The sequence below is a fragment of the Saimiri boliviensis genome, chromosome 1 (genome assembly GCF_048565385.1).
Source record: "Saimiri boliviensis isolate mSaiBol1 chromosome 1, mSaiBol1.pri, whole genome shotgun sequence".
NCBI lineage: Eukaryota > Metazoa > Chordata > Mammalia > Primates > Cebidae > Saimiri > Saimiri boliviensis.
The window spans coordinates 97,079,959-97,105,476 of NC_133449.1; the positions used below are offsets into that span (position 1 = coordinate 97,079,959).

A 25,518-nucleotide genomic window follows, 5' to 3' on the forward strand; every position below is an offset into this window, starting at 1 on the left:
CCCTATGACCCCCAATTCTCTTAGGTATCTATTCAAAGTTATGGGTTTTCAGTTTATCCATCTTTTTGTGTTTGTTTTACTAATGGGAGTGGCAACTTCCCAAGCTCTCCATATGTTGAAACAGACACCAGAAGTCCTCTATGATTTTTGTGTTTTGTTCTGAGACAGAGTCTTGCTCCATTGCCAGGCTGGAGTGCAGTGGTGCAATGTTGGCTTACAGTAACCTCCACTCATGGACGTCAACCTACTCCCCGGCCTCAACCTCCCGTGTAGCTGGGACTACAGACATGACCACCCACGCTCCGCTAATTTTTTGTATTTCAGTACAGACAGGGTTTCACCATGTTGGTCAGGCTGGTCTCTAACTCCTGACCTCATCATCTGCCCTTCTTGGCCTCCCAAAGTGCTGGGATTACAGGCATGAGCCACCTATTTTACATAACACTCTTCTCAGCCAAAATATCAGCTGGTCAGCATTTTTTTATTGCATTTTAGATTTTGGGGTACATGTGAAGAATATGCAAGATTGTTGCATAGGTACATACATGGCAGTCTTTTCTACCATAAAGGATATCACCCATGGGTCACAGAACTAATTTGTGAATACTGTCAGTTGTCAAATATTCTATTTCAATTATACATTCAGAAACTGGGGAAATACACTGATAAACTAGGCCCACTATGAATCAGACTTGAGCTAAGATTTTATCTAGCACCTGACTACTCTAAGCTTGTGTGCAAGAAAGAGTTAACATAGTACGCCTGTTATTCTTCGAAAGTTTTGCTTAAAGTGTTATCCCTTGGGTAGCATCTGGGAACTCAGATTTTGGTAGGGTTTTTATTATCCTAACTTGAAAGATGGTACACTGTGTCCAAACTGTTTGTACAAACAGTATGGTTTATACTAAAAATGCTTTCATCCAGGGAGTCTGGAGTTTTGATAGGTGCTAAGTAGAAAGGGACCTAAATAACTAGCCCACAATTAAAACCCCAGGCACTAAGTTTCTAAGCTTCTTTGGTCAAGAATATTTCACTGTTTTGTCATAACTTCTTGCTGAAAGAATTAATCATGTCTCATGTGACTCCACTGGGAGGAGATTCTTGGAGTCTCGAGCCTATTTTCCTTCAGATTTCACACTGTGCAAACCATTTTGCTGATTTTTCTTTGTATCCTTTAACCATAATAAATCTTAGCCACAAGTATGACTACGTGCTGAGTTCTATTTCCTAGCAATTCATTGAATCTGAGACAAATGGTCTCAGGGACTCCCAATTCAGCTCTACTTTGACTGGTTGGACAGAGAAACATTTTGAGTCCCCAAGAACTGGTGTAAATTCAGAGTCAGAGTTTAGGAACTGGGTATTCCTTTTTTCACAGTGCACAATCTCTCTAGTAAATGGCTGAAGGTCCCTTCGGGGAAAGCTAAGAGGAAGATTTATGGAATATACTCAAACGAATGCCACAAGATCCTTCCTCAAGGTTACCTGGGCTCCCCTTGAATCAAGAGACTGTTTTTGAATTGAATTATGTCTAGTAATTGTGTAAAAGGCTGTGATTCTTTTGATCTGTGGAAAGTCAAATCAGGGTTTGTGGTACCAGATCTAGAGTATATTCTGCTATGTAACTTAACCAGTTCTCTGGTTGGCTATCTGATTATTTCATTCCTAGGGATACTATAGTCAATTAGCCATAGCCAAAGATCCCTGCAGGTCAAGGCATTCTGGCGACTGGTACACTCCTGCTGACCTTAAAAGTAAATGTGTCGGCTGGGTGTGGTGGCTCACACCTGTAATACCAGCATTTTGGGAAGACAAGCCGGGTGGATCATGAGGACAAGAGATTGAGACCATCCTAGCCAACATGATGAAACACCATCTCTACTAAAAAGTACAAAAATTAGCTGGAGGTGGTGGCACATGCCTATAGTCCCAATCTCGGGAGGCTGAGGCAGGAGAATTGCTTGAACCTGGGAGGCGGAGGTTGTAGTGAGCTGGAATTGCGTCACTGCACTCCAGCCTGGCACCTAGTGACAGAATGAGACTCTGTCGCAAAAAAAAAAAAAAAAAAAAAGTAAATGTGTCCACATTGTCTTTGGAGTTTAAGTGCTATCACCTGGCCTCTGATAGTCTGGAAATCTTATCTTCATTTAAATCAGAGAGCTTATTTTAATGGCAGTATCCTCCATGGCTATACCTGGCCTACAAAAGAGAGCAATTGCAAATCTTTTCAAAAATGCAAGTACATCTCTCACGAATACATTCTTTAATGCCTTAGTGCACGTAGTGTCTTCTGGGCCTTTTCACGGAATATATTTGAGTGTTAGGCTTGCAGGTCATACATAATAAATCCACTCTGACATTCTCATTTTCCCAAAACTTTTGGGGTCCTTTATCCACATTTTGCCAGGAAAACTCTGGCATCTGATCATCATTAAATGTAGGCATCTTTGAGTCTAAATTTCAACCAACTGAGTAAAATATCAGAGCTGCCCCCAGCTGCACAAGCTAACATATTACAGCTGGTATCTGTAGCAAATGCACCTGTATTAGCGGTTCTGCCTAATTTAGTATTATATTTTTCCTTCTTTTGTCTAACACCCTTGGAAGCCTCTTCCCCACGTTTCTAAAGTTTACATTGATTCTGTATTAGCAGAGACTTACAATTCTCTCAGTGATGCAATTTCCTCCTAGGTTATAATGTGTACCTGTCACCAGAGCATGCTAAAATTTCACCCAAGCTGTGTATTTAGTAGCCACAGTGAGTGGTTTTAATGGGTTAACATGAGCATCTCCCTTCGAGGCACTTTTCCCAGATGAGTTAATCACAAAATTTCAAGTACAAGAAGATTAGTTTCCTCAGCTATAGGAGAGCAAACCAGTTCTCCTGCAAAGGAGTCTCAGAATAACTTGGTGGTTCAAGATTGCCAGTTCCACCTGGATTCAAACACGTCTTAATTCTAAGTATGAGTATTCCATTCCTCCCTATTCAGTGCCTTCTCCCATGATAAACTTTGCAACGTTGAATTTAACAGATCCCAGAATGTAGCCACCTACACAATTAAATTGAGATTTTGAGCAAAATCTCAGTAAAATGTCAGACTCTTCTTGAAACCATAGTGAAAGAGGAATAAATAATGCATTCTAAAAAAAAAAGAGTGGCTAGTCACTATTGTTAATTGTGTATTACTTACCATGTGTCATGGACTTTGCTAAGTAATTTAAATACATTATTTGGTGTCATGCACTCACTTCATTCCTTTCATTGCACTCAGAATAAACCCCAAATCTGTGTCACGGCCTTCTGGGTCCTAAATGGTCTGCACCCCTACTGACCTCTCAGTTTGATGAGAAAGTTTCACGCACATATCTTCTTTCCACTTTTCTCAGCTTACCTGTCACCTTTTCCAAACTGCTTTTCAAAAGTAGCTCACTCCCCACTTCATCAGTACCCACAACAAGACCACGCTTCTTTATTATCACCGTAGTATTTTACTTATTGCATGCTTTTCTTATTGCATGCTTAGTATTTTTATTCATGTTTATTTGCTGTGTGCTTATTATGTTTACTCCATGAGACTGTAACTTGAACTCAGGCATGGACCATCTACGGTTTGTTCACATTGCACCGCACCAGATAAGGAGGTTAATAGGCATATGTAGTTGGCATACATTATTTCCTACTGCTTTTTAAATGGGCAAATGGAAGCTTGGAGAGCCATGTTAACGTATTTCAGGTCCGTCACAACCAACTGGCGGCCACGGTCTGTGGATCTTCAAGCTGGATTTGGTCACCTCCTAGGATAACCCCACACAAGTAAGTGAAGCTCACTGCAATTCCCTCCTGTCCTCCAACGATAGGGGCAGCAGGGTCTGTACCGAGAAGAAACGACGAGCATCATCACTATCATCACAAAACTGGTGCGCGCTTACCATGCCGGCGACGTGCCCGCTCTCCTCCTTGCCTGGGAACAGAACTGACCGCCACAGGCGCGGCCAAGCCCTCGCGGAACCGCCAGGTAGCAGCCGCCCCCTCTCTGCGCAGGCGCGCGCCGGCTGCTTCCGCTCAGGGCGGGGCCGGGCTCCCGGCTGCTGCGGCGTCCGCCCCAGACCCGGCGCGGGTATGGAGCTCGGGGGTCGATGGGGCGGGAGCTCGACCCCGAGGCTGGCCTCGGAGACCGCAGAGCTGCGACAGGAGCAGAGGACAGGAACCCAGGCGGAGGCTGCCGACGCGGGAGCCGTCCGAGCCCGCCGCTTCCTGCTCTGTCTCTACTTGGTGGGCTTCTTGGTGAGTGCGAGCGTGGGGCTGGGGCAAGGGCTGACTGCTCGGGCCTTGGGACGCGGGCGGTTCTCGGAGCTCCGGGGGGAGGGAACCCGCAGTCCGCTGGGTGGGTGCCTCGCTACCTGTCAAGCTCTCCTCTTGCCCCGTCATCTGCTTCACACGGCTTTACTGACCCTCGCGCTTTCGCTTGCACCCCGGTTCGGGAGCCTGTGCCCTTCCCTGCCTTTTAAGAAGCCCTGGTACCAGCTTCCGATGTGGCCAGGTGTTAAATGCTGTGGCAGGTGCAGCTTTTGTAGGGCGAGGAACAGGGGCTTGGGCAAGCTTGGAAAAGCCCAGCTGCTTAGCCGCTGCTGGTGCGGTAGGGACATGCTGGCTTTTTTTACCAGAACAGGCAGGGGAGGCCGCTGTGGATGACCCCCCTGGGACAGAATTAGGCACATTTTCACTAGGGTTCTTGGTTGACTAGAATATTTAAAAATGTAGATCAGAGTGAATTGTACCCATCTGCCTTTCCACAAACTGTGTGCCTCACACAGTATAGATCTGGTTTCATCATGACGTGTGTGCGTGTGCCTAGTTTGCCTTTTGCCAGAACAGACAGGGGAAGCCGCTCTCCCACTTGTACGGAATTGGGTGCATTTTCTCTAGGGCTCTTGGTTGACTTGAATGTTTAAAAATCCAGATCGGAGTGAATTGTACCCATCTACCTTTGGACAAACGGTGTGCATTGCACAACATAGGTTTGGTTTCATCATGGTGTGTGTGCGTGTCCTGGTTTGCTCCCTGAGTGCTAATTTCCCATGTAGAATGGAAAGTTTAGTAAACTGATTCATGGCATTTCTGAACACCTGCCATGTGGTAGTTGCTGTGGAGCTCCACTATTGTAATCCACAGTTCTGCCACCGAAGAATTTAGCCTTACAAGTAAGCTGATGTTGGTAGTTTCTGGGCCATTATATGCATGAACCCTAGATCCACCTCGCAGTCCTCCCTTTCCAAGGCTAGGCCTAGTACAGTAGCCCTGGGTGTGAGCTAATCCAGTATCTTGAGGGCAAAGGGAGCTGAAGTAAGTGTCAATGGGAAAAGGCTGCCTTCTGAGACCTTGAAGATGGTACCTTATGGCACTCTGCCCTGGCAAGGAGGAATCACCATTTTCTGCCCAGATGCAGGTCAAGACCACCACTTTTCCCAGTCTCATGCACTCTCCATGACCCCACCTCCATGCAAGGTGTTAACAGTTGACAGCTACTCTGTTGAGTTAATAGTTAAGACCACCATGAAAGCATGTTCACCAAATTGTGGCAATTGCAGAAGCACAAGGCCCTCATGGAGGGTGGCATTTTAGAGAGGATCTCTCTGCCTCTAGGGCCATCGCAGGGCCCACCCTCCAGCTCTATGCCTTTAACTTCAGAGCCTGACACTCCTTCTGACTACTATTCATCTCTTTATTAGTTCATTCTCAGTGTGGAGATGCTTCTTCTACTTTTCAGTGTAGTCACCTAGAATTCACAACCAGTGAGTATGGTGGTTTTTGGAGAGGAGTTGGCTGCCATCCACCCTTGTTAGATGTGGGTCCCAAGCTACTGTTGTCCTATCTCAGAAGGAACTTGAATTGGTTCCCCAGATGACAACATTTGAGCCCATATTTGGAGAGTCCAGACTAGGACTCAGAGAATGTGGAAACTAACATGACCTAGAATTCAAAATAGTTTGGGTATTACAATAAAACAAGGAAAACTGCAGATCATTTGTTAAAGTCCGCCTTCCAGTACAGATTTGAATATTCACAGCTTCTCATATGTTTGCTTTATGCTGTGCACTAGACAAGTCTAATCTAGCAAGCCTGACACAGAATTTCAATAACTTTAATAATGTATTCAAGAGAAGCATTCGGTGTCTCATATCTTAAGAGAAAAATGTATAGTTTCCCAAAATTTGAGACTAGGGATTTTTTTATAATAGAAAATATTATAAACAATTAAAATACATGAAGCTTTCTATGAAAGTCATATAAAGCTACCTGACAGATGATTGTTAGGTAACATCTAAGGATGATTATGTATAATTTAGTTATTATTTTTGACATATTTAGGGATGTAGAGAACGCTAAGATTTTTGGACAAATGGTTTCTGATTGATAGAGTAGGGAACAAGATTGGAGAAGTCATTTGCCAAATTGTTCTGCTTTAGCAGTTATCTGTACTTCCAGGTTTTGATTGATTTAGGAGGGAAGACCAAGATGACCCTTGAGGCCCATTTTGTTTAGGATGCTTAGATGGTGATGAGATCTATTATTTCAACCACTTTTTTCCTCCAGATATTTGATGACATTTGTTTTCCATCCCATCAGCTTTATTCAGCTTTATTCATTTTTCTTGAGATAGTCCAATAATCAATACTTACTGGGGTTCCTGCCCTGAAAAGAGTTCTGAAACTTTTAAGTGTATATATTCATCAATTTTTATTGAGAAATGTTGATGTTCAGTAAAAAGCTTTTTAAATGGCCCCTTCTGACACCTTTTTATGTGTGGTTATATGCACATGCCCAATTGACAAATGCAGTGATTTTAAGGAAGCTATGAATTCAGAATCAGAAAGGAGTTGCCTTTTATAGGAAAGGAGAAGACCATTTTAGAACAGAACTTCCCAAGAGGAACGATTCAGTGGCCAGTCTCCTTTGAAGAATATAGTCTTTTTCGTACTCAGCAAGTGCTAAAGTAATACCAATCATCAATTATTACTTTTGAGTCTGTATTTTCATATTTGCCTTCGATAGCTCGGTTGTAAACGAACGAGTCAGAAGGAACACGCCATGCTCTGAGTTCCAAATTAAGAGTCCTTCATTAGCTGGCCACCGAGAGATGGCTAATGCTCAAAATTCTCTCACTCCGAGGAAGAGACTTGATTTCGCTTTATACCTTGATTTAGGCAGGGGAGGGGGAGCCTAGCTGAAGCGGAATTTTACAGAAGCAGAACAAGCAAATTAGATAAGGAAGCTGGTAACCAGGGGGCAGGAGGTTCCCAGGATTTTTGGTTGCTGAGGGTATTTCCATACAGTCATCAAGAGGGATGGCAGGGGGAACTTTCCATACAATCAATCACCAGGGAAGGTATTCACAATAGCAGGTAGACTTGCCAAGCAGGATGCAGTTACGATGGTTACAGGTACTGTGAACAGTATGAACCACTCTTTTTTTTTTTTTTTTTTTTTTTTAAGATGAGGTTTCACCGTGTTGGTCAGGCTGGTCTTGAACTCCCGACCTCAGATGATCTGCCCACCTTGGCCTCCAAAGTGCTTGGATTACAGGCATGAGCCACCACATGCAGCATGACCTAGTAATGCACCTGAAGGGGTCGAGGCAGGGAGGGAGAGGCTAGAGAGGGCAACTAAGATGGGGTCAGTTAGGTTAATACAAGTTAGGTTATTACAGATCTCAGCCTCTTGACCTGAATATTTCTCTCCATCTCTTATTCAGGATAACCATTTTATGAATGGTATGTTGTACTGAAAAAAATTTTTTTTGAAAAAAAATTGTTATTGGTCAATCAAGTTTCCTTTTTCAAAAGATCCAGAAGATTCAATAGGTGGCTGGTGCATTACAAGTCTTTTAAATGTAAACCTCAGTGGGCTGATGAGATGCAAAACCCAAAAGAAATTGGCTCCTACCCAAAGGACATTTTAAGTAATCGCAGTATTGAAATAATAAATCATCACTCTGGCAATATAATTTTAATAGTTAATTATAGTCACTTGATATTAGATAACAGGGCCGTCTAAAGATGTAACCATGGAAAAGCCCACTGAAAAAGTATGTGGAAATGTATGTATCTATAGTTATATAAAAACACACCTACCAGGACAGGGAAAGGGGAAAAAAGATTAACTCTGAGCTCAAGGAAAATATCTATTTCATGGGAGTTTGTTCTTTCCAACTAACCAGGTTTATGAGAGAAGGAATTCAGGTTGGGTATAATGAAAACTCTGTGTGTGCAATGTTTTTTCTCCCCCTAAACCAACTGTAGTGGGTAACTTAGTGAAGTGAGAATAAGAACAAAATTAAAGGAAAAATTAGCAGTCTGTCTATTAACTCAGAACACCTAGCAAAAAGAGTTTGTACTTATCACCAGAACTGAAGAAGGGAGAAGATATGTTTGAGCTTATATGGTTTTTTCAGGCCTTTCTGAAGCATTGTGCCACTTAATGCTCATCATATTTCCACCAGGCAGGTATTACTCTTCTCCCAGCACTGAAGTTTGGTGACTTTAAATAACTTTCCAAAAATACATGTTTAGTAAGTAATGGAGCTGGAATTGAGAACTGTCAACCTGACCCCATTCACTTTCTGTGACATAGCTGCAAAAAACTGGCCTTTCTCCAGTGCCCCAGCTTTCTCTTTCCTTCCTACTTTACTGAGCCTTTATAAACCACAGGTCCTAAGATATTAGCCACTTTCACTAACTCCAGAAGGAAACGTATATTTTTAAACAAGTGCTGGTTCACCAATAAATAAAAGTTATGACTGCATTTTTTTTCCTATGATTCATTCACAGAAAATGTGGGGGTTTCTGTTTTGTTTGAGGAATTTCTGTAGCATATCCTCCTTGAGTGTAAAGTTAAAATGTGTCCCAGGTCATTTGTAATCCAGGCATTTGCAAGTGGCTGCAGAATTGTATGGCATGCTATGGAATCAAAATATGATTTCTTATGTATTTAAAATTTTAGATATTGGTTTTACTTTTAAATTAGTTTAAAATTTTAGGTTTACTAGTTTGAAAAAATCTAATTTGAGTCCATCAGCATTTATTTTGTTTCAGGATTTGTTTGGTGTCAGCATGGTTGTGCCTTTACTGAGCCTTCACATCAAGTCCCTTGGAGCAAGTCCAACAGTTGCTGGAATAGTAGGTGAGTGGTCAATACTGCTCATTTTTAGAGCACTGAATTTTAAATTCTCTGAACCAAGTACCTGAAAACAATTCAATCTTGTAGCCAAATATTATCCAAAGGTAAATGGGAAATGAAGTAAAACAAATTTCCAGAGTATTTTAAAATATTAGCCTACAGCAAATGTAATTCCTTTTTTTCTAGACAGCCTATGTTCAGAGAGATTTTGAGGTTTGAGTGTTATACCCAGGTCTCATGCCACTAGTGGCAATAGGTACTTATGGAGCCTCTGTAAGGAACTGGCTATGTGTGTAAAAGGGTAGGTATATGTGGACTCCTGCCTACAGGAACCCTTAACCTAAGGTGAGAGACCAGGGAAACATAATCTACGTAAATTACACCTTATGGAAAAGGGTTTGGGTGAACATTAGTCAATTAGTTGCAAGCTTCCCACACTATGACCAACACAACATGGGGACTGTAGGGTTTCTCTGCCTGTGCAGCATAAAAATTCCATCCAGAAGTCATTGATTTACCAAAGAGCCAAGAAATAGGGCTTAGGACTACGCTAACCAGTGAGAAATTGTTGAGACTAACAGCTCTGGATCATTCACAAGATCAAGAATAAGCAGGTGTTTGCAGACAGTTTTGTACATATTTGTTAAATCATGTTCCATGCCATGATTTGTATTTCCCTTGACAAATATACTTGGAATTAAACTGGACCATGCAGCAGCCTCAGGTTTTTGGTAAAAGCAAATGGGGCATGCTGCATGATAATGGAGATAAACAACTCTGTAAAACCTTATAAGTTCTTGATAAACTTAAATGATTTTATAAAACCATGCAATGTTAGAGACAATGTTAAAACCTTAAGGCTTAGGATTTTTTCAGAATTTAAATTTCTGCTCCCCTGAGTACTCTCCATGCTGTTTCATAAGTTGAAGCTACACAGTTCTCATGATGGAAGGACAATCATACAGCATCCATAAGGTCACCTTTTGCCTTTATTCTCTCTTCCATTTATCCTCTATTTTTTGAAAACCTTTTATTAAAAACTGTATTACTTCCATTTTTCCGAGTAGAAAAAAAATGATGTGAGATTAAAAAAAAAAAAAAAAAAAGGCCCCTCTTTCCTGATGTTTTTCTGTTGGTTTCTGTGTAATTGTTATTTCATGAATCCATTTCTGTGATAGGTTTAGCTGATTTTATTGATTTGTTATTTACAGGCTCCTCCTATGGCATTTTGCAACTCTTTTCTAGCACGTTGGTGGTAAGTTATCTTCCATTTGGTAAAACATAATCACATGTCTCATCCATCACAGATGTAGTAAAATTGGGGGCGTGAAGTTTACCAAAAAGTGATAGATTTGGTATGAAAAGGCCTTTAAATTATAATATGTTCTTCCTATAATTCCCTGCTAACATTTTACAGACAATGTAAACAAAAGTTATTACCAATTTTATTATTTGTTTCACTTCATTGATAGCAATCAAAGCCCTTTATATTTCTGCTATTCTGTTTATAGTTGTTGTGTATTTTGTACTAAATAAAACCTTTTTTATAAGACCTAAGTGTATAGACAGAAGGGGACATTTGGACTGGCTGATCGTATATATATCTGCAGCATGGAGTAGAAAGATCCGGAGGGGCTTAGGCATAATGGTCTACACTTGCAGTCCCAGCTACTTGGGAGGCTAAGGTCAGGAGCCCAGGAGTTCAAATCTAGCCTGAACAACATAGCAAGACCCTGTTTATAAGAAATAAAAGAAAAAAAAGAAACAAAAAAAAGACACTATGGTCTGGAGACCTCAGTGTCCAGTGGTTCAGGCAATTCAGTAGAGTAGTCAGTTTAATCTCACGATTGATATTAGTGACTTTGATCTCAATAGCTGGCCTGGGTGTGGGGGGTCTCACAGTTAATGAACACAAATTGTACTTATATTTCCCAAGAGTTGCTTCCTTGTAAAATATATTTTTAAAAGAAATTCAGTCAGGTTTCATAATAAATTCTTAAGTAAACGGCTACTTCCTGATTTATCTGTTATTGAAGTCTTTCATATATTAGATTTTTCATAATGATAACAGTTTTAGCTTCATTTAAACTTCATAGTAACCCAACAAACTAGTTTGGTTTCTTCCTTTTATATAGAAGGAAATTAAGACCAATTAAGAACCATGTAGTTTAATTTGACTAAGCCACCTAATCTCAGTGTTCAGACTCTAGGCCCATATTATTTTTTTTCTAAGAGCCATCTGTCATTGCCTTAATGATATAAAAAGGTAAATAGGTAACTAGAGTTATCAGATTGTACAGGAGAGCAATCCACTCGCTTGTCAGGCAGAATGTCCTACTGTATGTTCTTTCTTGTGAGAGAAAAGTTTGGGTTACATCTTAGTAAACACCTTTTTTGCTTTATTTGTAAACTCACTCCCAAAATACCTGATGTGTGTATCTGGTAGCACTCTTAGGCCACAGTGTATGTTAATTCTTTAAATGCTTTTCTCCTCCTGGACTCTGGCCTTCCTGAGATATAGACCAGGCTTACTTGCTTAATTTACTTTTATATTCTTACTTATCAGAGCACCTGGCAATAGTTAGCACTTTATGAATGTGATGTTTTTATTGCTAACTGTGACTCTACCCTTTTTTTCAAATTCTTCTTTGTTGTTTTATGTTTGTACTTATGTGGAACATTTCATGTGTCCTTTAGCTGAAATTTAATAAAAACTGTTCTTAGAAAGGCTTAAGATACAGAAGTGTCCAGTTAAAATTTTCTTTTTAACCCATACTCTTGTAAATATGTATTTTAATTATAAATTTTACCAAACAGTTTTTAATTTTGAGAACAATTCTTTATAAAGAAAACGTGTATTCTGTCAGATTTCGCTAATGTTTTTAAATAAATGTATTTTAATAAAAATGATGTATTTATTAAGCACCTATGTGTCAGTCCCTGTTTCAAGAACTTTATTTTCTCTAATCCTTACAATAACCAACCTCAAAGGGTGGTTGTGGGTCTTTAATGACTCATTTTATATTAAGCACATAGAAAGTGTTGAGTGGGGAAACTAATGTCTGAGGCAGATATTATCTTTATTTCTGTTTTACAGTCTCTCAATATGTAGAGAGCCTGAGGCATAGAGAGGTTAACTCATATGTCCGAGGTCATGGTGGAAGGAATCATGAGTTCAGTGTTAAGACCAGGCAGCCAGGCTGAGAGCCCAGGGTATAATTCCCAGATTATACCACTGCCCTGTGAATACAAGGAGGCTGGTGATCCTTTCCCCAGATGAAGAGTGTGGGGAATTTCTAAAATTCATTGAAGTGAAAATTGGAGAGTAGGATTGAAGACATCTGTAGGAGGATGACAGTATTTTGGAAAATTTACCTTCAAAATATTTTATAGAGGAAGTTTACACCCTTATGTTAAGGGATCTTTGGGGTCCTTACAAAAAAGATAAACATATCAATAAAATTGGAGAAAGGGTATGAACAGGTACCCTGGCAATTGGCAAGGAGGAGTTGCCTGCTGAGATTCCTTCTATGGTTAGTGGAGATGGTAAGAAATGGTTGTGGAACATCACTGAGGAAGGAGCGACGCAGGAACCAGCCTCAGTCACCTCCCAGCCAGGACCCATGGAGACCAGCCCATTGTACTGGAACTGGGGGTCATCCAGGATTTCACACAGCATGGGAGACCCTGTTCTTGACCCTTTTACACAGTGCTCCATTGATAGTATAGTGTTTAGTAATTGTTAGTTTAAGGCAGTGACTTTTTTCAGAACCTCAGTATGTGAAATGCTAGGCTTCCTCCGGGGCCACTTCTGTGGTCTTGTTCAACATCCTTACTTGCATAAAGAATGTTGAGGAGAGAGGTGTGCCTGGCAAGTCTCTGAGGCTTCCCAAATGTGGGAATTCTAACGGGCAGAAACGCAGCTTTATTTGCTTCTCTCGAGGAAATACAAATAGTACACAATTTTTTTTTTAGCCAATTATCAGGAAAAAAGGCAAACATAATTTTAAAAGATGCTGCTTAACAAATCTGTAGATTTTAAACATTGATAGTAACCATGCTTGTTGAAATATGGGGAAATGGAGATTGTTACTGTTCTAATTACAGTGTATATGGGATGACAAATCTTTCCGGAGAGTAATTGGTCAGTATGTGGCAAACGCCTAAAAAAAAAAAAAAAAATGGCTGCATAGAATTGGAACAACTCCAATTGTAGAAATTATTTCTAAGGAAATTTTAAGGATATTTGTGGAGAGTTTGCTGTGAAGATACTTATTGTAGCATTATTTATATTTTTGACAAATTTTTAAAGAGTAAAAATCTAACAAAATGATTTGTTAAATAAACATTCGTACATAGTGGAATAAGAAATACGATTAAATGGTAACAAAGGCAAACTTTTATAATATGGAATGATGTTTAAGTCATACTAAGTAAAAAAGCAAGTTACAAAATAGAGTGTACTATATGACCATTTTGTTAAAATATAGGTACATTTGGGATGATGAGGTATTTTTATATTCTTCATTTTGTTTTTCAGTAGTTTCCAAATTTCCAAAAATTGTGCGTGTATCTGAAGAGTATAATTGTATAAAGTCATGAGAATAAAGACAATAATGAGGCTTTATAATTTATACTTTATCATCTCTCCAGGCTTTCTAAGCTACCAGACCATCAGACTTTGTTTGTTTGTTTTTGGATAAAGAAAAATATATTGTGGTTTTCCATTCACTGTGTGTGAAGATTAGAGAAAATAACCGACTCTGACCAATGGCATCATGGAATTGAGCATCTGAGAATCCGACACTGAATCTTCTTGATGTTTTCCTATGGTTACTTTGTTTTGGTCATTTGCATGGTAATGGTTGTTACTGCGTGGAGTCCAAGGGCTTTTTCTTGCTTGCTTTCCTCAGGGCTGCTGGAGCGATGTGGTGGGAAGACGGTCTTCCTTGCTGGCCTGTATTCTACTCAGTGCCCTGGGCTATCTCCTTCTGGGAGCAGCCACCAATGTGTTCCTGTTTGTCCTGGCTAGAATCCCAGCAGGTGAGTTCTCTCTCTCTCTCTCTCTCTCTCTCTCTCTCTCTGTGTGTGTGTGTGTGTGTGTGTCTTTGTCTTTTTATTAAAAAAATTCCCTGTCTCTGCTCTGTCTTTCTATGTAAAGCCTGTCTCTGCTGGACATTGCCTCTTTGATAAGCACTTACATAAAGTGCTAATTACAATGGCAATTGTGACTATAACTGACACCAGCGGCTGCTGACCATTGAATATTTGACACGGGCCAGGCGCTCTGCTATCTTGACAAAGCTGGAGTTGTACTTGACGGAGCCTCTTGCCGCTCAGAGCCTGTCAGTGTGAATGATCACACTACTGTATTGGGACTTGGCTCCTTCCTGTTGATCTTGCCCTACCTTCACTCAGTAAGGATTTGTTAGGTGTCTTTGACAGCACCGAGGTTCCTGTTCTCTCCCTTGGTGAGCCTGTAGTTTTGTAACTGGACTTCCTGACATCAAATCGAGATTCACCTCTTTTGCTTTTCTGTGGCCTCCTTCCGTCTGTCAATTGGGGGGACACTGAGATTATGATATAGTAGCTCATGAGCTAGTTTGCTGTTTCCAGACTGGTCTGGACTATTTTTTTAACATTTTGAACTAGCTTTTGATTTTGTCCATTTTTTGAAGCACCACCTGTGAATGCCAGGTAGTGCTTGGTGGGTGGATTATTCCTGTAGAAGTGTTGTTCTCTTTGCCATTCTTAGCGATTAGAGGAGTTTCAGTGTCTCTCTCTTACTCTACCTGTCAGAGCACTGGCAGGCTTTGCTACCCTGGTCGACACATCTGAGGCACTGGGTACCATCCTGTGTTTAATTAAACTGCTTGCTTTTAACTGACTTCCCAAATAATAGAGCGTCAAATACCTCATTTTAACATAGAAGTGGTGTTCAGCTGGCTCACCTGGGATTTCTACACTCATTTCTGTGCAATATATACTTTTTTCATTTACTCTGAAAGTCTGCAGAGTTCAGCCCCAAAATTCTTACCATGCTTTTTGTTGAGTGGAAAATGCTTTATGAAGGGCTTTGCTTAAATGTAGTTCAGCTGTCTTTACGAAACCCAGTACCACACACAAAATTCAATCGATAGCTGTTGCATGTGCATCTGATGTTGAATTTGTTGTTCTTGGTGGGCAGTGTGTCTTTCTACAGTATAACACCCTCCACCATTCAGTGCTATGTGATGTTCATAAATCTAAAGGCGGCGATGGGGAAGATGAATAAGAACCTAGAGTTGTTACAAAATGCATAGAGATTCATGGGGATGATTAAAATGTTTTACTTAATAGGAAATGGGCCTGGCTTAAGTAGTGAGAGTTCTCTTATGTGAACAGTCACTATAATCTTCACAAATGAGAACTATACATAAAAACTCCTCCTTGCCTACGTAACCTCCACAGTGTTTATTGGTCCGTGAACAGGAGCGAGCCTTCGGGGGCTTCACAGGGTTCTGCTTCACAGAGTCAGTTGTGGATTCAGACCTTTGTGTCCTGAAAATGAGCAGCTGACTTCGAGTCAGTGCCTGAGGTTGAAGTGCCTTAGTTGGATGCCTCATTTTTGTTTCTACTCTGACCACCACCCCAAACTCTAAAAATCTAGAGAAGTTGAGGCTGGGTTGTTCATGGGATACTCTTACCACAATCCTCTTCCCTCATGTTTATAAAGTGAATCTGACATCAATATAGTTTCAGAAACAATTACAGAATTCCCACAAGACCTATGGGAATCACATTCTGGCCCAGTCCTCTCTCATGTTTAAGGAAACAGGTCTAGAGAGAGTCTGTCTACCTAATTCCAAAAGGCTTTATACATTTGCTTCCCAGAGAGGCTGGCTATCTATCAGGCACCCAGCCACGCTAATTTGGAGGCAGAGCTGGGATAGGTTAGTAGGATGAATGTGTTGAAGCACTCCGCAGCGGCACAGTGATGTGCAGAGTGAGAGTGCCTGTGGGAGATCACGGAAAAACGCTGTGTCGCATCACACTCACGTGATTCACGCAGATCCGCCAGTGGCATTTATGGAATTCCTACTATGTGTTGATCAACATAATGGGCTGCTGGTTACCAGAATCTGTCAGCATGTTTGCAAGTATGGTTGTTCTGCACATGGGTTTCTGGGGACATAAGAATCAAATCCATCTGCAGAGATAGGAGGAGTATAGTGGTCAGGCACTTTAATTACTTATTAAAAGTTATATGACAGCATTCAATTTGTTCAGCAAATTCACTGGCCTCATACTGGTATTGGTCTTGATATTGGTTCAGTGATGGTGCTCTCAGATTTCTACTCACTCCTTGTCCTCTCCCCAGCTCCATTTCTCTGTTCCTTGGTTTATCCTCATTGTCAAGATTAGGGCTCACCATAGAGTAGGCAGGCAGTCAATATTGGCTCAATGAGTAAATGTGTAAAGAATGATAACTTGCTACATGGAAGCCACCGTGAAATGCAGTTGGGTAACTGGGAGACACTTGGGAGGTCATGACAGGTGGTGGGCAAGCTGAGGGCTAAGGGACTTGGGTGGCCAGAGATAAGGTGATCGACTAGGATCAGGGTGCTAGGCAAGGAGTAAAATTACGATGGAATGGGCAGACCCCAGAGGTTCAAAGAAAATGAAGATCATATGCGCTGGTGGCATGGTAGTGAGCGTAGCTGCCTTTCAAAGAAGATGGAGATCAGAACTCTGTCAGGGATAGAGGGTAAACACAGGATCATGAGTGAGATGCTTATGGTCTAGAAAAAGTTACAGAGCATGTTTCTCATCCCCTTGCAGGTATTTTTAAACACACTCTCTCCATCTCAAGGGCTCTACTTTCTGATCTGGTTCCAGAGAAGGAACGACCACTTGTAATCGGACACTTCAACACAGCCTCCGGTGTGGGCTTCATTTTGGGCCCCGTGATCGGTGGCTATCTCACTGAATTAGAGGATGGGTTTTATCTCACAGCCTTCATCTGCTTTTTGGTCTTCATTCTCAATGCTGGTAAGTTGACAGTAATGAGAAGACCGTTTTGTGTATTCATACTGACCGATCTACCCACTTTTATTTCTTTCAATTTGTTTTTATCAGAATGGATAGACCCATCCAAAAATTGAAGTCATTTTGAGAAACCTCCCTAGTGTTTTCCACAGTAGCCGGTAACAGTGTACATTCACACCTACAGTGTGCAAGAGTTCTCTGTTCTTCACATCCTCATTAACACTTAACCTTTTAAAAATGTGTCCATATTGGCCCTCCTAACATGTGTGAGGCGATTTTTCACTGTGATTTAGATTGGAATTTTCCCGATGATTTGTCATATCGAGCACCTTCTTGGAGAAATGTGTATTTAGATTTTGTGCCCATTTTTAAATAGGGCTTTGTTTTTTTTTGTTTGTTTGTTTTGTTTTGCTATTGAGTTGAAGGGGTACCTTGTATAGTGTGGATATTAACCCTTAATCACATGTGTGATTTACAAATCATATCCACTGTGCAGATTACTTTTTGCTTTACAGATTGTTTCCAGGTTGCTGTTTCACTTTACTGATTTGTTTCCATTGCTGTGCAGAAGCTTTTTAGTTTTAGTTAGTCCCGTTTGTCTATTTTTTGTCTGTTTGCCTGTGCTTTTGTTGTTATATCTAAGAAATTATTGCCAAGGCCAATTTTAAGAAGCTTCTACCTTCTCTTTTACAGTATCAGGTCTTATGTTTGTCTTTAATCCATTTCAAGTTGATTTATATCTTTAATCCATTTGAGTTGATTTTTGTATGTGGTATGAGGAAGTGGTTAATGTTATTCTTCTGCATGATAAATATTTTAGTCGCAATTTAAAAGGAAAATCTTTTATTTTTAATGTATTTAATATAAATTTAAATACAGTTATGAAAGTAAAAAAGAAAGACTATGCCATTTCCTGCTATAGACTTCCGGTGGCTTCCATCATGATAATACACATGCCTCACAGCTGGCGTGGCGGTTGGTGATAGACAGACCCTGCCAGGGTCATTCCCATCAGAGGGCACCGTACCAGGCCAGTCCTCTACCTGCCACATTTATCCCACATCTTTTATTGGCTCTCTCTTCTTATCACTGAAGACTGAAATATCTGCTTTATCTCTGACCATTCTGCCTAAAATAGCTTAATTTTCTTCATAGCATTCCTGAAATTATGTTATTATTTTACTGCTTACCTTCTGTTTGTCCCCCTAAATCAGGAGGCAGACGCCATGAGGGAAGAGATTTTGTCAACTTTACTCACTGCTATAATCCCTGTGCAGAGTACACACTGGGCTGGGCACAGTAGCTCCTGCCTGTTATCCCAGCACTCTGGGAGGCTGAAGCTGGAGGATTGCTTGAGCCCAGGAATTTGAGACCAACCTAGAAAAGATAGCGAAACCTTGTCTACAAAACTTTTTTAAAAATTAGCTAGACACGGTGGCACATAACTGTAGTCCCAGTCCCAGATCCTCGAGTGGCATAGGCAGGAGGACTGTGATCATGCCACCACATTCCAGCCTGGGTGACAGAGTGAGACCCTGTCTCACATACATACATACACACACACACACACACACACACACACACACACACGACTATGAGCTCCTTGGATGCATGGCTAATTGCTTAAAATGTCTTTCATCTTCTTTGCTTAGAGAGTGATGCATGGCTGGCCCTTGGATAAATGACTTCATAAACAAAAGAATTCATGCTAGGCAGTTTTCCTTACAGTTATTGATATCGTACTTTACTGCAGCTTTTTGAATCTTCCTATTCAGGGTTCTGTTTTGCATGATGACTTCCATTTTGGGTTAGGATGTCAGACTCAGGAAACAAACAAAGTTAATGAGCTTATTCTCAATCCTCACAGAAATGCATTATGATTTTTTGCCAGGAATTTACTTAACCTGTAACTTAAACCAGGAGGGATGGCCTGATGGATTCACATAAACCTAGATAGAATAGTCTCAAATACATGCCCCGTTGATGTGGCCAGGTTATCTTCACATATAAAGGAAGGTACATGAATATGGATTCACTCAAAATTGAAAGTCAGCACATAACAAAGAAATTGGTTATGGAGTTCTAGTTTGCATCCTTCAACATAGTGCCATGTAATATGTTGTCCTATCTTAAGCCTGTAAATGGGTTGAAGCAGTTAGGAAAACATTTTCACTGCAAGTGTTCCCAACTACAACGGCTTAAAGAAAGAGAGACTTGTTTTTATCACGTGAGAAATCTGGGGATAGGCAAGCTGGGGCTGATAGACTAGCAGAGGACGAGTGGGAAGATGACCCGGCCAGACGGCACAGTGTCCCACCGAGGGCTTTGGCCATTCAGTCCAGTGAACATAATATTGTGCTGCTTTTTTTGTCCCAGTCTTGCCATGCTTTCCCCGCCCCGCAATGACTATAGCTGTTTTCCTCAAGGCTTTTACTCTGTTAGCTTCTTATATCCTCCTCTGATCCACCACTTTGCATGAGAAAGCCTTTTCATTGTGATTTCTGTTCTTACGGTTACGAACTCTAAACTCTGGAGTCTGACAGACGTGGGTTCAAATCCCTGTTTTGCCAGTTTTTAGTGTAACCCTGGGGCAAGTTGTCTCCCATTTTTTCATCTATAAAATGGGGTAACAGAACACATAGCCTTGTTGTGAGAACCGTAAGAGGTTCTGCTTACAAGCAGCTTACCCCATTGCCAGAGGTAGGATTTCATAGACCTTGTCTTGTTTGTTAATATTCTCCTAGCTTTTCACACATAAATACTCCGTGAATATTGATGATTGGACAGATGGATGGATAGGTGGGTAGATTGCTTATAGTAAGCACTCAACAGATGTTAGTTGCCATCATCATTTTTTTTTTAATTTTTTAAGTCTATCAGCAATAATTCTGTTACATTTTTATCAATGTTCTGTATAATGTTCAAGGGCCCTTTAATATTGAATTATTAAAAGTCCAGATCCATGTTCTCTTGTGTTTGGTTTTCTGTCATAAATTTGTCTATGGCTGAAGCACTTAGACAGTATTTGGAAAAACGACACACAAAAGAAGTTGCTGAAAACAACATAAAGCAGGAGTGAACAGCCACTGGTCTGAGTTAAACTTTTAAGTCCTGAAGAACTGAAAAAATAGTAGAGTGGAGTTTTGAAAGATGTCCCAGAATGGCTAGTTTGAATTTAGTCTTAAGAAGACTTTTGGACATGAATTTGCAAGAGATAACAGGCAAGAATGTGCTAGTCCTATGAGGACAGAGGTGGGATCATCTGAGTGTCAGTCAGAGCCGCTGTGTAAGGTTGTATATGTCATGGTCTGTGAGAGTGGTACCCCCTGAAGTTTGCAGATGTGACCTGGACAAGCGGTAAATGACCATAACTTGGGACAGATCCAAGCAGGTGCTTCCCAGGGAGAGTTGGCCAAGCTGTACCTGCTCACCCTTCAAGCCAAGACAGGCTGTTGCATATGTAGCAGCCTGTGCTTGCCCCAGCATGGCTCTTATATCGCAATCTGGTTGCATCTTTTCTTATCTGAACCCCTTGTTAGGTGTTAGTGTCTTGAGTACAGTGTTTTCAGAGGCCTCATCTGTGGTAATATATTTCTATATTAAGCACTTAAGCACTTCATGAATATTGGATGTCTAGATGGTTGGATAGATGGATGGATGGACAGATAACTAGGCAGAGAATTACAAAGTTAATAAAGGAAGAATTTAAATTTGTAACAATTTAGATATGAAATGATGCGATGTAGAAAACCATCATAAGCTTCTGAGATGGGAGAAAGCAGTATTTTGTAAGTATTGTGGTATTCTTTTTAAAAGGCGAAGAGTCTTTTGCCAGAGTCCTGATGTCAGAATAAAGCTATAGGAATGGTGAAAAACTAGATACAAAAATACAGACTGGTAAGTGTAGTACAAAAATGTAGATTAGTAATCTAACACAAATACTTGTCCCTTCCCCAGCGAGGTAGCATATGGATTCAGTGCATTCAGTTACTTTAATGGGTCTCATGCCATTTTAACAGGTCTCGTTTGGCTCTTTCCATGGAGGGAAGCAAAACCAGGCAGTACAGAGAAGGGCCTGGTATGGCGAAAGACCCACGTGCTCTTGGGAAGGAGCCATGACACAGTGCAGGAGGCAGCCACCAGCCACAGAGCCAGGGCCAGCGAGAAGGCTACCTGGCCCTGGGTCAAAGTGGTGTTGGCCTTGCAGGACATGAAGAACCTGCTGTTTTCTGAAATGTGGGACATATTTCTGGTGCGCCTGCTGATGGCCATGGCAGTCATGCTGTACTACAGTAACTTTGTCCTGGCCCTGGAGGAGCGCTTTGGGTTACGGCCCAAGGTGACAGGCTACCTCATCAGTTACACCAGCATGCTGGGGGCCATGGCTGGCCTTGCCCTGGGGCCGATCCTACGGCTGTACAAGCACAACTCGCAGGCCCTGCTGCTACACTCCAGTGTGCTCACCTGCACACTGCTGCTGCTCTACTCCTTGGCCCCCACCATAGGTGTAGTTGTCATCTCCTCCACTCTCCTGTCCTTCTCCACTGCCATTGGAAGGACGTGCATCACGGATCTCCAGCTGACTGTGGGCGGGGCCCAGGCCAGCGGCACAATCATCGGCATGGGGCAGTCTGTGACTGCGGTGGGCCGCATCATCGCCCCTCTCCTCTCGGGGATTGCCCAGGAGGTCAGCCCTTGTGGTCCCCCCAGTCTAGGCGCTGCATTAGCCTTAGTGGCCATTTTCGTAATGTCTCTAAGCAAACCACACTCCAGTGGTGGTGGGAATGGTAAATTAAAAAGTGAATAGATGGATTTGGACAAAACAAATTAGAAACAAAATTTGAGGCAGTTGAATCAGGGCCAGAGACCATAATGAGAAGAGCACTTTGGAAAGGGTTGGGGTAGAAGGGAGACATTTCCAGGTAGGTGTGCACTGTTGGAAGTCCAAGTCAGCCCTTGGCCATACAGCTACGCCAGCAGGAAGATCAGAAGTCACGGAAGCTCATGGGAAGGTTAAGACTGGAGTGAAGCTTTTCCAAGGGGAGCATATTCAGCATTTACCTGGAAGTCTCTTCTTCCCATCTGAGTCTCTTCTTCCTGAGTGGGCTAATGAGGTTACAATTTTCAAGAGTGAAAAAACTACCAGCTACAGGGTAGGGAAGTGGTGGTGGAGTAAAAGAACATGATACATGGAGGAAGGGAAGAAACCATAAGCATTTTTCTACTAAAAAATAGGGTGACATGTCAGTCAAATTCTGATCGGCTGGAACTTGAGTTTCCAGTTAAATTCTATACACTGGGAGGGAGTTTTCTATCAAAATCCTGCAAATCGAAGAAGCTGTTTTATTAGAAGGAGCCTGTGGCTTCTCAAACCTGCTTAAAAATCAGATACTGACCTCACCCCCAGAGATGATTCAGTGGGCCTGGGTGGGGCCAAGAAATCCATGGTGTTCTGTAAGCACCACTGGCAATTTCTCATGGTAGTGGAAAAGACCATACATAGGCTTGGCTGTTTTTACACAGCTGACTAAATTTGGACTCTTAAAACTGTGTTTGTAATCACAACATGTTACACCCGTCCCAGCTCCCAGCAGTTGTACTACATGATGGAGCAACGGGTCCTTGCGGCCTGTTGCCCGTGCTTTCTGCCTCTGAGATCCCAACTTGCTCTGAAGTTGGACTAAACCACCTAGATGCTGGGCATGCCAGTCTGCTCCTGGAAGCCTGGAAAGTCGGGTTGCCTCCTGGTGCTGACAGAACCCAGTGGTGAAGCCAAAGCATAGGAATGCTTTTAAAATGAACTGTTTATGCAGAATAAGGGTCAGGTGGCATGTCAGAACAGAAGAACTTGATGCTACTGTGTCTTAAGAATCATGTCATTTATTTTTAATTTCATGCCTGCAAAAACAAGCATTCTGTTGATCAATAGGGAAATATTTTGGTATGCCATTTCTCATCTAAACTGGAGTTCCATGTACAGTGCCCAGGAGCTCACAAGAGGAAGAAGCCCAGACAGAAGGTGAACGTAGCCTTGCAGGGAAACATGCACCAGGCAGGCTGGCCTTTGGGATTACATCAAGTATTAATTAAAGTTACTTAAGCACCTCCCACCCACTGCCACCTCCCGCCCAGCAGGCAGTTGAAGTTCACATTCCTTTTACTTTTCTTAATTAGTCCACCAGGATGTTATGCCTGTTTTCAGCTTAACACATGCATAATTGTAAATATTTAGTACAGTGCAGTAATTTGTCATATCTTTAATTATTGTTTGCAAAGCAGGAAACATTTCTGTATTTTAGAAGTCATGGAGTAAAATCAAATACGGTAAATAATTGGAAGTATGTTTTAGTTTAAAGATGGTCCTTTTTTCTGTCTTGCTACAAGAAAAAAATGGACTTGTGACTAGGTTTTACAATTGTGAACTTTTATGTAAGTGTTAAATGCTTTTGAGGAGACCAATATATTAATATATAAAATGACCTTGCCCTTAAGGAGCAAACTAAATGTCATGGAGATTAGACTCAAAAGGCAATAAATAATCAAGGGTTTATGCAGTGAAGCAGAATTTTAGAAGAGTTTGGATCTCAAAGCTTTCTTCACTCTCAGAAATAGGCAAGTTTCTTAAAAGCTCTTATAGTCATGTTTTTTTTTTTTAATTGTAGCACTTTCTTTTTGAAGTTTAAAAAACCCATAAACTTAATGAGTCTTTATAATCAGACATGAAAATATTAAAAACGAAAGACTGATCTTACAGAGAAACATGTTTGTTACTCTCCACTAGTGACTTCAGTATTTTGTTATGTGATATTTTGTAGGTACACCTTTTCTCATGACCCCTTTTACATTATTTATTGTCTTGCTCTTCAAAGTGTGACCCAGAGACCAGAAGCATCAGCACCACCTGGGAGCTTGTGAGGCCTGCAGACACTCAAGCCCTAGCTGAGATGTGTTGGGGACCAGTTTAATAAGATACCTAACTGATTTTTTGCACAGTAAAGTTTGAAAACCCCTGGTTTAATGGGTAGTATTTGTATCATTTATGGAGTATAACCTCAGGGAAATTAAATCTGCTCAATTAACATTTGTGGTGTTTCATTTTTTAAATTCTCTTGAGTACCTTGTTTTCTGAAGTGTCAGGTTGAGCCACAAGAAGTTGCTATTTTGTGAGTCAAAAATATCTTCATAGGATTCAATATTCTATGGAATCTTATTCTAAAATATTTGTGAAGGAAATGGCACCCTTCAACCCTCTGCCAGCTATGACTGCTGGGGAGCAGGTCTCTAGGCTTCGGGTTCCATAGAGTGGAAGATACGATTATGCCCTCCAGGTCTCTAGGCTTCGGGTTCCATAGAGTGGAAGATACAATTATGCTCTCATGTCTAGAGGGATGAATAAAATTCTGAGAAGGCACAGGGTGTGTCTGGCCACAAGAATCACCTGCAAGTCTCCAAACTCAGGCTGGGTGGCCCCTTGGGGAGTGAATTCTGCAAGAGTTGCGCCTGGGGCCAACAGAAGGAGCTGTTTTGTATCTTGCCTGCTTGCCTTAGACCATGGGAACCCGACTCTTGAAGCACCCTGTGTGTTTCTGTGCACATCTGGAGTTGGGGAATCACTGAGTTAGATCAAGAATGGATTCGTCCACCGCGCTCAGGGGTTGAGTTTTATTGACTGATAAAGGGGAACAATGGAAGAATTCCTGCGGTAGAGTGCTCCAAGGACCATCCTGTTTAGAAAGAGCTCTCCAGCTGCAGTGAGGAGGATTAACTGGAGGCCCAAGGAGCAGTCTGGACTTTGGAGCAGTAACTTAAGGGTGGTCCTGGGAGAGAGCTGGTTGCAAGGACAGGGACAGCAGGCAGAAGTGGTGGCCCTCAGGACGATTGCAAGAGAGGCTATGAGTGATTCCCAAGTGATGAGTGTGCAGCTTTGAGGAATTTCAAAGAGTTGCTTGACATCTTCCTGAAGACACTTCTATAAGAGATTTAGAAATCTGTCAGGAGTGAGAATCAGTCCAGTCTGAGAAAATTTAGGCATTTGGGCAACTGCATTCAGAAAACAGCTGTTTATTTGGAATGCATGATAGCCATGAGAGTGAATCTCCGTACCTCTTTACCCCCAAAAGCCTTAACAATAGCCTTTATGAAGCCTCTAAAACAAGGTCACCACAGATTTAGCCAGGATGGTGTGTAACACAGCTTCTCTTGGAACAGGTTGATGGTTTCGAATAACTTGTTTTCGGCCCTAATTTTTTTTTTCTTGAACTTGCCAGACACATGATAATTTTCTTCAATAATAAAACACCTTTGTAATTGTA

The 25,518-nt window shown here is 41.4% G+C and overlaps 2 protein-coding genes across 3 annotated transcripts in view; one reads left to right on the forward strand and one right to left on the reverse strand.

Moving 5' to 3' along the window:
* TMEM182 (transmembrane protein 182) overlaps positions 1-4,018 on the reverse strand; it is a 79,802-nt gene extending 75,784 nt beyond the window's left edge. Inside the window, exon 1 of the mRNA XM_074400524.1 lies at positions 3,931-4,018. Coding sequence (XP_074256625.1) covers positions 3,931-3,933 — 3 coding nt within the window. The 5' untranslated portion in view covers positions 3,934-4,018. The remainder of the gene's footprint in view (positions 1-3,930) is intronic.
* A 56-nt stretch (positions 4,019-4,074) lies between these two features.
* Positions 4,075-24,285, forward strand: MFSD9 (major facilitator superfamily domain containing 9). Of its 2 annotated transcripts, none has more exons than XM_003922789.4 (6): positions 4,075-4,285; positions 9,094-9,181; positions 10,390-10,433; positions 14,092-14,221; positions 17,000-17,209; positions 21,226-24,285. In XM_003922789.4, the coding sequence occupies exons 1-6, from the start codon at positions 4,121-4,123 to the stop codon at positions 22,011-22,013; spliced, it is 1,425 nt and encodes a 474-aa protein (XP_003922838.2). In that variant the 5' UTR covers positions 4,075-4,120; the 3' UTR covers positions 22,014-24,285. The 2 variants fall into 2 exon arrangements, with proteins under 2 accessions (XP_003922838.2, XP_074256667.1); XM_074400566.1 differs by having other exon boundaries at positions 4,080-4,285; positions 9,077-9,181.
* The last annotated feature ends 1,233 nt before the right edge of the window (positions 24,286-25,518 follow it).